Genomic DNA, 13,431 nt, shown 5'->3' with positions numbered 1-13,431 from the left:
GTGCTCACGTTTTATTAATTCGAGTGCTCAATTAAATGAAAACGTGGTCACGTTTTATTAATTCGAGGGCTCAATTAAAGGAAACGTGCTCACAAATTATCACGACCTGAAAATAAATATAACTTAAAGTGAGCTCTCCCGGGCTCCGTATTTAATCGTGTTTATATCATTAATATAACAACAAGTAGCTCCATTGGTCATTTTAATCCGTTTTGGCTCGTCGATATGCAGTAGTACAGAGCGAGGCGCGCTCCCGCGACTGGGGACGCATATCTCAGCAGGCATGCACTTCCGGTACTCAGCGTCCAATCAGGAAGCTTCACAGCTCACAGCTGGAAGCTACATGGGTAGCCTAGCGTGGTACGTTGTAAACATGTATTTATTAAGTAATTATTTCATTCTTTCTTGCTTAGTGTAACCTCTAATTGTATTCCTTATGTTTATTCATTGATATTGTATCAGAATATGTTATTCGGCGTGACTTTGGAAGCTGTAAATGAAACGTTACGTCTATAAATGATGTAATAACAGCAGAAAATGTTGAGTTGACTGTCAGCTTGACTTAGCTAACTGTTTGTTGTTGCCTGTGGTTGGTTTTAGCCGCCATCGCTAAGAGGGGATCGCATCGTAGGATGAAGTTATGGAGGAGCGGAAGCTGAAGCGTAAGAGTCCCCGGACTTCCACCAACTCGGCGGCCCAGATCGGAGGCTCAAGCCGGAAGAGTAACGCTGCCTCCGGGGGAAGGCATGTGGGCTACAGCCACAATACGGGCGGCATGTCCGGCCAGAAAAACAGGAGCAGGAGGTCGAGTTTTGTCCTTTTATCCACAGAAATGACACAAATAAATGTCCGGATCCGTATTAACTCATATTCCTGTTGTTTTATTAGGGGCATGAAAGATAAAGTGAGATATCCACAGGGCTTAGGAGGTAAACTGAATCAGAACCAGGGCCAGGCAGCTCCCATCGTCCAGCACTCATTTCTGACTGATGTCTCAGACGTGCAAGAGATGGAAAACGGTCTGCTCAGCCTCCTCAACGACTTCCACTCAGGGAAACTACAAGCTTTTGGTAACAGAGCTAAAGGGGGAAGCATGTCACCTTCATGTTTTGATCCAGACAATAACACTATTTCTGTTCTGTCTTAGGCAATGAGTGCTCCATCGATCAGATGGAGCATGTCAGAGAGATGCAGGAGAAGCTGGCACGATTGCACTTTGACCTTTATGGTGAGGTTGATGAAATGCCTGAGGATCAGAGGAAAATGGCCTCAGACACAAACATGGACAGGCTACTTCTTAATGTAAGGCTTCTTCTTTAAAAAAGAAAATCAAAAATCTAATTCTTTGAAATTTCTGCATATTGCTAAAAAAAATTTCAGATCTTTTGGTGAATCATATTGTTTTCCAGGAAAATCTACTATCCTTTGATAAAGGCAGAAAAAGGAGTGGAAGGGTTCGATTCACAACTGTGCCAAAGAGCAACTTTCTCACTCTAGAGTTCTGTAGAAAAACAAATCTATTCTACAATAATTATCAGTTTGTTGATAAAAATGGTTAATAGGTTAGCCGATTAGCAATACAAGGTTATTATTGTTAACTAAAGCCGATAAAATCACAAAAGCTAAAATTAAAAAAAACATTTTCAATAACAAATTAAATGAAAAGCTAGACCTTGAAAAAACAAAAACTAATAATAACAATGTAATAAGAGCACAAATAAAAACAAGCTGATTTCTAAGGGGAAAAAAAGTTTTTCCTTGTGAGGTCTTGTTGTTGTTTCTGTTACACCAGCAGGTGGCAGTATATCTGTGTTGCTGCAGCACTTTGCCCTTATCTGCAATTTTATTTATTTATTTTCTATCCTCCAGTGTGTAAAGTATAACTGAAACTAATAAAACTAAACTAGCTAAAGAATATAATAAATTAATAATAAAAAATAGAATTGAAAATCAAAATTCAAAAGGAAATAAAAAAAGATTAAAAAAAAAATTCAAAAGTGATGCCTTATATGATCCTGAATTTATCTTTGTAAAGTGGCTCCTATAAAAGCTTTTCTTTTTTCTGTTTAAAGGTGTTTTTACATCACATCTGTAGGTATCTGATTGGTTCTAACTAAGGTTGGGCAATAAAATGTAAAAATGTTCCAAAGGTCAATACAAGAAAATGCGATGGATGATGTATTGGTTTAGATGACTTTGTGGGCAAAGACAGACCCCCCCCCCCCTCCACACACACACACACACACACACACACCGCCGAGCATGTCCCCCGCACCACTGCTAATATTGCTAACCACTGCTAAAACCCAAAGGTGGTAAACATGGTTGTTTACTTGTCAGTAATGTAGAAGTTCCATCCTGTGGGAATAGTTTCTTCTTTTCCAGTTCTATGTCATGAAACATTATATATATATTTTTTTTTTTATCGTTATTCATTTGAATGCATAAAAGCAAACAGATTGAAGACTGCGGCGGGAGATTTCTTTTTTTTTTTTTGGGGGGAATGTGCGCAGCTTCACTGGAGGAGAAGAGAAACTTTTTTGTTTTTCCATTTTTTATTTGTTGGGTTAAGATTAAATCCGTAACAGAGAGAGCAGACTGTGAACACACTTAAAAACCAAACCAAACAAAAAAACTTGGATAATTTCTTTCTTTCTGTCTCAAGTGTAAGTGGATAAAACTGCTGCACGGTGGCACTGGAGGAAAATGTGTACCATTGAAACAGCATTTTTTTTTTTTTTTTTTTTTTGTCTTAGGCTTTGAAGTCCAAAAAAGAATAAAACATTTGTCCAATCACCCATCCTTGGTTCTAACCTTAGTTCCCACTGGCTCTCTTAGGCTACGTTCAGATTGCAGCCTGAAGTGACCCAAATCCGATTTTTTTCCAATGCAACCCAGGCCACTTGGCTATGTGGTCCTGAATCCGATACGGATCTGATCTTTTCAAATGTGACCTGTGTGTGAACAGCCAGGTCGGATTCATCCGACCTGAACCTCATGAATACCCGACAAATGTCCCTATTCTGCGTCTTTCTCTGGCAAGAAAAACAACAACCATGGCAGACGATGATGCGGAGAGCAGTATTTATGTTTTAACCATATTGAAAAGATTGAGTTTTTATGGTTGGAAAAGACCGCTAGATGCACGCCGGCACTACCATCCATGTTTACTTCCAGAAACGCAGAGCATGCTGACCTGTGATGTCATTGCGTCCTCTACTGCGCATACGGAACACTTGCGTTGAATGAATGCAGTTCACGCAGGAGATCACATACAAGTCACATATATTTGAAAATATGAACGGCAACGCAAAAAAAATCGGATTTTGCAAAAAAAATCGGAATTGAGCATCAAGGCCTGCAGTGTGAACATAGCCTTAGTCCCACCGGTGAAATCTGGCTTCATCAGCTCCTCTCTAGACTGATCCGGCACGTTTCCCCCACAGTCCGGATGCCCACTGCAGCAAATATGAAAAAATACAGAAGAGACAAAAATGAGACAAGCGCACAAACACAAGTTAACTAAAAGGGAGCAATCGCCAAATAAAAAAAAAAAACAGCCACTGCCACAATTTTGCATTGCAAAATGTTTTTTGTGTCTGCTGTCCATTTATGCTTTTGCGGGGCTTTTGCACACCTCAGCTACAGTAGAGTAGGATTGTATCAAGCTAATCTATCTTTGAGAATGCAGAAATGTTTAACAGTGTTTTGCTATTCATGTCTAGCCCTCTGTCATTCGTGTACTGATTAAGTTACCCCTTCATAAGCGAATGCTAACCTCCTGCTTCAGTAAAACATTGATCTAACATCACAATTATTCTTTTTCTCCACAGCTTGAGGAGCTGAGTTCTTCCATGTATCCTTTTGACAAGCAAAACACTCAAATAAGCCTGTTTCATTCTTGCTTTTAAAGGATTTTAAGACAAGAGGGACTTATTCAGACCAGGAGCTAATCTCTGTTTGGTGCAAGCTAACAACACACATGATGCTACAATTAACACACTGAAAAACACATTGCAACCGTTTTTGGCATTCACTGAATCATATTTTTTTATTTTAACACAATTGTTTCATGTTAGCAAGGTAGGAAATAAAACAATTGTCTTAAAGTAACTAAATATGAATGAGAGAGGTTTCCTTAGGAAAAGCAAACACTGCAAAGAAAATAAAGATATTTAGGTCAGTTTTCCTGAAATAAATGTATTTTTCCATGATTTGAGATAAGTAGACCGTTTCCACTGACATCATCCTGTTACCTGCTCAGATTACGTGCAAATTAACTTATTTGAAGGAATCTTTAATGAGTTTTAACGGTTTCAAGGTTACTCATATGATGAAGTCCTATTTATATATTTTTTGTAAACAGTTATGTCGCTGTTTTAACCCTGTCATCATAAAAGGGTGCGAAACGAGCCATTCTGTTTGTTTAAAACAAAGAGGAAATTTAAATATTCCACCAACCAATCAAAATAAAAAAAATGTAGAATTAAAATAATGATTTGTTTAGCAAAACTGCTTTCGTTTCACTTTTAGGATTAATTTCTTTTGTCTCTTAAAGGTATAGTGGAGGATTTTCCAGAGTTTTTGAAAAGACCCGTCCTCTCCACTTTCAAAAAGAAATGCATATGTTCAATCCTGTCTCCGCTCCAGAGAGGGAAGGAACTCCTATTAAACGTGCGGGAGAGCATGCATGAGCCCAGTCCTCTTCTTTTTAATAGCAGCGATGTGAAATGGATTTCCCCAAATAGCATGCCAAGGTTTACCTGTCGAGTAGAAAATTTGCTACCGGGGCAATGGGAAGCCCGACAAGAGATTTCAGGTTGTGTTAAGAATCTGACAAAAAAAAGAGGCCTTTCTCTTCTTCTCATACACTTCGTAGATACTTTTTCTATTACGACCCTCGACCATTTTTAAGAACCGCAGTGAAAAAGGTGATCTTGACTGGCTGAAAATGTATCTCAGCACACATATACACTCACCGGCCACTTTATTAGGTACCACATTCTGTAACGGGTTGGACCCCCTTTTGCCACATTCAGTAACGGGTTGGACCCCCTTTTGCCTTCAGAACTGCCTCAATTCTTCGTGGCATAGATTCAACAAGGTGCTGGAAGCATTCCTCAGGGAGTTTGGTCCATATTGACATGATGGCATCACACAGTTGCCGCAGATTTGTCGGCTGCACATCCATGATGCGAATCTCCCGTTCCACCACATCCCAAAGATGCTCTATTGGATTGAGATCTGGTGACTGTGGAGGCCATTTGAGTACAGTGAACTCATTGTCATGTTCAAGAAACCAGTCTGAGATGATTCCAGCTTTATGACATGGCGCATTATCCTGCTGAAAGTAGCCATCAGAAGTTGGGTACATTGTGGTCATAAAGGGATGGACAAGGTCAGCAACAATACTCAGGTAGGCTGTGGCGTTGCAACGATGCTCAATTGGTACCAAGGGGCCCAAAGAGTGCCAAGAAAATATTCCCCACACCATGACACCACCACCACCAGCCTGAACCGTTGATACAAGGCAGGATGGATCCATGCTTTCATGTTGTAGACGCCAAATTCTGACCCTACCATCCGAATGTCGCAGCAGAAATCGAGACTCATCAGACCAGGCAACGTTTTTCCAATCTTCTATTGTCCAATTTCGATGAGCTTGTGCAAATTGTAGCCTCAGTTTCCTGTTCTTAGCTGAAAGGAGTGCCACCCGGTGTGGTCTTCTGCTGCTGTAGCCCATCTACCTCAAAGTTCGACGTACTGTGCGTTCAGAGATGCTCTTCTGCCCACCTTGGTTGTAACCGGTGGTTATTTGAGTCACTGTTGCCCTTCTATCAGCTCGAACCAGTCTGGCCATTCTCCTCTGACCTCTGGCATCAACAAGGCATTTCCGCCCACAGAACTGCCGCTCACTGGATGTTTTTTCTTTTTCGGACCGTTCTCTGTCTCTTAAATCCCAGTAGATCAGCAGTTTCTGAAATACTCAGACCAGCCCTTCTGGCACCAACAATCAAGCCACGTTCAAAGTTACTCAAATCACCTTTCTTCACCATACTGATGCTCGGTTTGAACTGCAGGAGATTGTCTTGACCATGTCTACATGCCTAAATGCACCAAGTTGCCGCCATGTGATTAGCTGCTTAGAAATTAAGTGTTAACGAGCAGTTGGACAGGTGTACCTAATAAAGTGGCCGGTGAGTGCACACCTAAAAGTGCGCATGCGCAGAAACTTATAAACAGACGGATTGACCATTAGGAGAACCGCTTATTTGATGATCCACACGGATATCCTCCACTATACCCTTTAGCAAAAATGTTAATCTCTTTGTTTAAGCAGAGTTACCTAAATACAAACATTTAAAGGAGTTTAGCTCCTCCTGGCCAGTAGGGGATGCCCCGCTTGGTGTCCAAAAGAGTGACAGGTAGCGCTAACTGTAATTAATAGGCAGCTAATTGACAGCCAATTGAAAATGCATCGAAATCATTTCACGTTACCTCACCTGCAGCATCATGAAACATCTACTGTCGCCCCCTGCTCATCCAGGAGGAGCCAACTCAATGAATGGATGCAAAAAAAAAAATGATATTGGCCCAAATTATAGGCCATCTGATGAACTTTCTGCTAAACCTGCCTGAGAGATTTATATTAAAGACTGAAGTGTAACTCTTTGTAAAAAAAACAAAATGTTGAAGCTAAAACAGTTTCTCCTTTAGTATGAACTAAACTGTAAACTGAGGTGCAGCGAGTTTAGACACACAGCTAACAGGACAAAGAGCCGCTCCCGCCACTGACTGTTGAATTGTTTTAATAAACAGACCTACATCACTGTTACCATCACTGTTACCACAGTAAAGTCTGACAGTATGTTAGAGCCACATGTCCTCCTCATATTAACATTTTTTATTATCCCTCTTGTTTTTGTTACTCAATAGCATGTTTTGCCACAAATCTTTAAATTATGTGAAAAAAACACATTTGATTTATGTACTTAGCATTAAAGACAGGCTTTATTGAGTAATTTAAATATGATGATGTGCTTTTTCTAAATGTCCTAACAGTTCAAATAACTTTACACTCATTTATTCTTCTATAACTTTCCTACTAAGTACCATTGATTGGATTCTTTTGATTGATTGATTGATTGATTGATTGATTGATTGATTGATTGATTGATTGATTGATTGATTGATTGATTGATTGGATTCTTTATTTCGAACATGCAAGAGAAAAACAATAAAATAATGTTTAAAATCATTGGAGAGAAAAACAACAAACAAGGTACCCTTCTTTCCTTTGTTAATACCTCTATTAAATGTGCGAAAGGGAGAAGGAAGAAGTAAAACTTATGTGCTCCTACCCCTTTAAATCTTGTATTTCTTCAATTTACAATATTTATAATTATGTTGCTATTTATATCCATATAAATATATACCTACCTACACATATACATACATAAATATGTATACAAACAAAACAAAAAACACAAATAAAACTTTCTCCAATGCTTCTCTAAACCTTTTGAAAATAATTTCTTTGTACATTTTTTTGAAAAGGAATATGTTTGGGCATTGCTTTAGGTTCTCATTTAATTTGTTCCACAATTTAACTCCCCAAATTGATAAACATAATCTTTTCCTTGTTGTTCTACATTTATTAGACCATTATTAAAGCTGTCTAATTTCAATTTCTCCTTTGTTTTAAACACAGAATAGTAATGATTCTTGTTTTTTTCCCTCTTAGATTGATTGTAGTTTAGTGACATGTTCATGTCTGAATGATTATAGAACAGCAGGGTTGGATTGTTTTAGGTACTGCACAGGGATTATATGCAGAATCTGGGGTGATTGAAGTGTTTTCCATGTAAAGAGGAAAAGGAAAGCGAAGGTTCATTGAAAAACTACTTATCCTGTCTCTGAAAGTTACCTTTCCTTTACTTGACACGCCTCCAGACAGATGCTGAATCTCGCAGAGAGTCAGGAAATCCTGAAGACGGCAAACGTGTGATGATCTGCTCTTCCTGCACCTCTCCTGAAATCACATCTAGGCAGAGTTTTCATTCTGGCTCGTTCTCGGCTTTACCTCGGGTTGAATGTAGTTTCAGATTATCTTCACTGGATCCACCGGGTGTCAATCAGGATTCTCTGTGTTTTCTTCTGGAACTGTTAGACAGGATGAGGACAGATAGATCTTAGGTTTGATCAAACTTTAGAACACTTTAAGACTTTAAAACATATTTTTAATGCTTTTTAAGATGTTATCTTGTTCAATATGCACCAGGTTATGGAGTGAAATTTGTTCCAAATGTTGTTGCAAGCAACAAACAAAAGAAATGCATTTCAGAAATTTAACCTTTGTAAATTGTGTTGATCAAAGTAAGGTTGTAACAGTAACATTGCTTTTTTGCCAATTTTATTTTGTTTAACATAACAATTTTTATTGTATTTTTTTCCATATTTAATTTTTTTTCTTCTAATTTTTAGGCTGAGTGTTACAAATTAAGTTTTTTTTGCATTGTACAGATCACATTCTTCTGGGGGCAGATTTTCTCTGGTTTAAGATGCAAAAGCTTTTCTATTGGTCTGCTGAATGTTAGCAACATTTTTATTGGTCAAAAGCAAAGAGAATGTGATCTGTTTAACGCAATTTTAAAATAATATAGTTGTAAATTGGAAAAAAAAAAATTTTTGATATAAATTCAGAATTATTGTCACAATAAAATAAAAGTTACTCTCAATTTCTTTTTTTTTATTCAAAGTTTCATTTTTGGATTAATTTTTTTTTTCTCAAGTTTCTTTTGACAAAATTTGTTTTTTTGCAACAATCTTGGAACCTAATTCACTCCATACCGACTGCTGAATTCTTAACATAGAACTGTTTACCTTTTACTTGCAGCTTTGAGTTACAGCAGAGGAATAACGTTCATATATAAAAAATCTTTGTTGCACAACCTGGCAGGGGATCCAGCTTCTGCCTTTCAGTGTTCACTTCATTTGCACATCTTGTGAAACATGCAACCCACTGAGCGTGTAGTCAGCAGGGGGTCGGTTTGATGCTGTAAAGACACAAATCCAGATGTTTTAATCACATCCATGCCTTATTAATTGGTTTGATTGTTTAATCATATTTGCCTTTTTAGTTCAGATTTATTTGATGACTTTATATAAAATTATTTGAATGGAATTTATTTTTTATGTCTGATTTTCACCACTGAAGGGGAGGAGGGTTACTTCTTAACCTGCTGCTTGATTTCAATTCTATGTTGATTAAACAAATATTGTGCATTTAACTTCCTTTGTCATATGTGTCTATTTTGTTTAAAATAAGGAGTTATTAGTTCAACTTCCTTTTTCCAACTCTATTGCTAATAAAGATCTTTTAAAATAACTAGAGAGTTTTTTAGGTCTCAGTGCTCTATCAGTGCTTTTTATTTTAAGGGCATACTATACTGCAATTTAAAAGATCATTTGCAAATTCTCTAAATGAAGTTTTCAGAAACAGGAATCCCCTTTTATCACCTTTTTTCTTTTTACCTCACATTTTTTAAATCCCCTTAGAAAATGCATTTACGTTTCTTACATTTTGCATTTCAGTCACCCAAACACAACATGGTAACAGTTTAACTTCATCTTGTTGATAGTTAACTTTGAATAAGTGTTGGTTTGATGGTTTAGTTTTTAATTTTATTAAAGGAAAAGTCCAGTCATATTTTCTTTTGGTTTGAAGTCCTTACTTGGCCTTTCAACAAAATATGTAAAAAGAAAAAACAGAAATACATTTTTGATATTAATAATTTATTACCATGCGATAAGTCAAGATTATTTTTTGTGTAGTCTTCTGCCCTCTGTTATCAGGTATATCTGATTGTGTACAATAGGATTTTAAGCAAAGTTTTTACCATTAAATTATGCAAAAGGTGTCAGACACAAAACATTTCAGAAACCGTATGTATCAAATATGATACATTTGGCATTACAGAGTTAAATAATTTCATTTTAATGTGATTTACCAGAGACATCAGTGTTTGTCAAAGAACACTACTGCCACCTACCGGTTTGTGACGGTGCGGTATCGGCTGTTGAGCAAGTTCCAATGCTGTACGCGCTATTATCCAAGTCATCATGAAAACATTCTTCTACAAAATGTTGGCTACATATTACGCATTTTTGGCCAGACGTTCAAAGACAAATCCTCCCTCTTCCAGTTGGCAATCCAATGACAAACCCGTCTGTGTAGGATCATGAATCGGAAAGGTGAAATAACACATTTTTGTTAACTTTTAGCCAATGTATTACAACATCCAACTGCCATGCACATGGGCATTGTCAGTTTAACTATAGCTCTTACAAATTTCAATGGCGAAGTCCTCTTGAAATCTTAAAAAATTGCTGCTGATTGAAGATGTGTCTGTTTCTGCCTATTGACTTTGCTTGTTAAGCGGGGAGAATGGCGCTCGGTTTACCGCGCTGTGATGTCACTGCCGGAAGATGTCAGGAGTGAGGTATTACTATATTTGAGAAAAAAATGATCTCGATGAAAATTATTTTTTTAATTATTTTTTTGATTAACGGTAAATTCATCTAATCACTGTGAATGTATTAGTTTTAGGTATACATAATGATCCATTGATCATTCCTTGCTACAGTTGCTAACAGCTTATATTTATAAGCTCTTACTAATAAACTAATAAGTTTAGTAACAAGTTTGATGAAAGTTTATTAACGGTATAGTAATAACTTATTACCAGCTTGATAAAAGCTTATGAACAGTTTAGAAACAGCTTATACACAGTTCAATAATGGCTTATAAAGCAGAGTTATGCAAAAGCTAAATGGAAAAGTAAAACCTTAAGGCAATGCACAGGGTTCAGATAATAAATGGAGACAAAAATGTGAAAAGTATTTAAAATGTTAGTTAAAACAGAAAACACAAATGGAAAAAGGATTTGTGATAATAAATAATATTTCCCTCTGCTCTTAGCAGTAATGATTTTATGGGATTTTTAAATAAGATTGATTCTATTAAAAATTAGATCATAAAAAACTATGATAGGTTTATCTCAGGATGGTGTTAAATATGGAAGTTATGTCCCCCTGAAGGCAGCTGCGCCTTGGAACTTCCCTACCGGTTCTTTTCCTGGGAGCAAGTTATTTACTACTCTTAACTCAAACTGGGTAAAACCATATAAAAAAGGACTATAAATCAGGAGTAAATAAGTAACAGTGTTTATTCCAGGTCAGGTTGTTACAGGACAGAGAAATTGAGGCAGCATCTGAGGTAGTCATGGAATCTGAACCGGGTTTAGACTGCTTTGATTAGGGTTGGGAATTGAAAAGATTTTCACGATTCCGATTCCCTTTTCGATTCTATGAAATGATTCGATTCTTTATCGATTCTTTTTTCGATTCCAATTTGGGGGAAAAAGGAGAACAAACAGTTTGATTATCAGAATCAACTTTGTTTACTTAACTATTGCACAATCTTACAAAATCAACAAGATCAAGATGTCCACAGGAAATGTGAAACTGGAGTAACATCTGTGTTTAAATGAAAAATGAATACAAGAACAAACTTAATAACAAACAATGTCTAATAACAAATGATGGGATTATAACCTATTTTAAATAACAAAAAGTACTAATTATAAAACAGTAGTAGGGAAAATTAACAGTTCTTTTGCAGAAAGATGAGCATATCTGCTTTTTCTGGAAGGATATGGGATCTTTCAGGGCTTAAGGTGTCTCCAGCCGTGGAGAACACCCTCTCAGATGGGGTGGAGGAAGCCTGCACACAGAGGTAGTTTTCAGCCAGTCCAGATAGCAAGGGCAGCGTATCTTGCTTGTTCCACCACCACAGTGTGGCGCTATCCCTGCAGGGGATGGAGGGCAAGCTTTTACAGAGCTGGATTTCCTGATCTACCCTCTGGGCTAAGGAAAGACGGGGCTTTGATTCACAAAGTGACCGCAGCTCGTTGTCTTCCTCCTCGAATAGTTCTTCCAACTTGCGTAAGTTGCGTAAGTTGCGTAACGTACGTAAAAAACGTGACGTAAGTCGTGCTCCCCAGAGCCGGCGCGCTAGGCTCTGTTGCTGCGGGAATCGAAAAAAGAATCGTTCAGCGAGCTGCCAAACGATGCCATGGAATCGAAAAATACGGAACCGGTTCTTAACAGGAACCGGTTTTCGATTCCCATCCCTAGCTTTGATCCAGTTGAACTTTCAGAGTTAGCTAAATTATTGTCTTAATCTAAGCCTTCAACTTTTATGTTAGATCCAGTTCCAACTAGTTATCTAAGGAAGTATTCCCTTTGATTTACTCCTCCATTTTAGATGTGAATATTTAAATCCTTCTCCTCCTCCATGGTTACCTGTGGAGTACCAAAGGGATCAGTGCTAGGACAAATTCTCTTTACTATATATATGCTCTTAATCAGTAGAATTATTACAGTATGGGATTATTTTCCACTGTTATGCGGATGATACCCAGCTATATCTGTCTATAAATCCAGATGAAGCTAACATATTACATAGATTACAGGCATGTCTTGAAGACATAAAAATCTGGATGACTCTCAAATTTCTGCTCCTGAATGCAGACAAAACAGAATTGATAGTCTTTGGACCAGAGTCTTTGAAAAAGAAGCTGATTAGCCAGTCACTTCATTTGGATGGGATTAAAATGATCTCAGATAATAAAGTAAAAATCTTATTATTTTTTTTATCAGGGCCTGTCATTTAATTCCCATATCAAAGAGGTTTCTAGAATTTCCTTCTCACATCTGCGGAATATTGCAAAAAATAGAAATATCCTGATGCTCAGAAACTAGTCCATGGATGTGTTACTTCAAGGCTGGACTATTGTAATTCTTTACTATCAGGAAGTCCACAAACTGTAGTTAAAAGCCTTCAGCTGATCCAAAATGCTGCAGCCAGAGTTCTGATGAAAATTAAAAAGAGAGATCATATCTCTCCTATCCTGGCTTCTCTTCATTGGCTTCCTGTTAAATCCAGAATAGAATTTAAAATCCTCCTTCTCACAAATAAGCCTTAAATGGCCAAGCTCCATCTTAGATCAGGATATATTTATGTAGTGAATTCTGTTCCATTGTTGTTGGAAAAGATTTGTAGATTGGAGACTGTATGTAGATGTAACTTGTGTAGATGTGTAAATTTACACCTTTTTTTACTCTACACACAAAAAAAAATTTAGACTGAATTTTATAGATTGTGTTTTTAAATCATGCTTTTCAGATCATATTGCTCTCTCTTCATTGGGCTGTCTGCTTTCCTCTGGAGTACAGAAAACACATTTATTTTGGTCTGCTAGACATTTGTATTAGGCACAAACTGAGGAGAAAAATATAAAACAAACAAATATATATATATATATATATATATACATATATATATATATTAGAAAAAACAGAATCTAA

At 37.2% G+C, this 13,431-nt stretch overlaps 1 protein-coding gene across 1 annotated transcript; it reads left to right on the top strand.

Moving 5' to 3' along the window:
• The first annotated feature begins 215 nt into the window (after positions 1-215).
• On the top strand, positions 216-8,676 carry ccdc28a (coiled-coil domain containing 28A). The gene is made up of 6 exons (XM_038280932.1): positions 216-360; positions 601-804; positions 889-1,070; positions 1,148-1,302; positions 3,834-3,856; positions 7,954-8,676. The coding sequence occupies exons 2-6, from the start codon at positions 641-643 to the stop codon at positions 8,006-8,008; spliced, it is 579 nt and encodes a 192-aa protein (XP_038136860.1). The 5' UTR covers positions 216-360; positions 601-640; the 3' UTR covers positions 8,009-8,676.
• Positions 8,677-13,431: the final 4,755 nt, after the last annotated feature.

This window comes from Cyprinodon tularosa, unplaced genomic scaffold (assembly GCF_016077235.1).
Source record: "Cyprinodon tularosa strain WSP-4 unplaced genomic scaffold, ASM1607723v1 ctg166, whole genome shotgun sequence".
In the NCBI taxonomy this organism is placed as follows: domain Eukaryota; kingdom Metazoa; phylum Chordata; class Actinopteri; order Cyprinodontiformes; family Cyprinodontidae; genus Cyprinodon; species Cyprinodon tularosa.
Note: the sequence above shows the minus strand (reverse complement) of the source record. Positions and strands in the feature narration are given on the sequence as shown.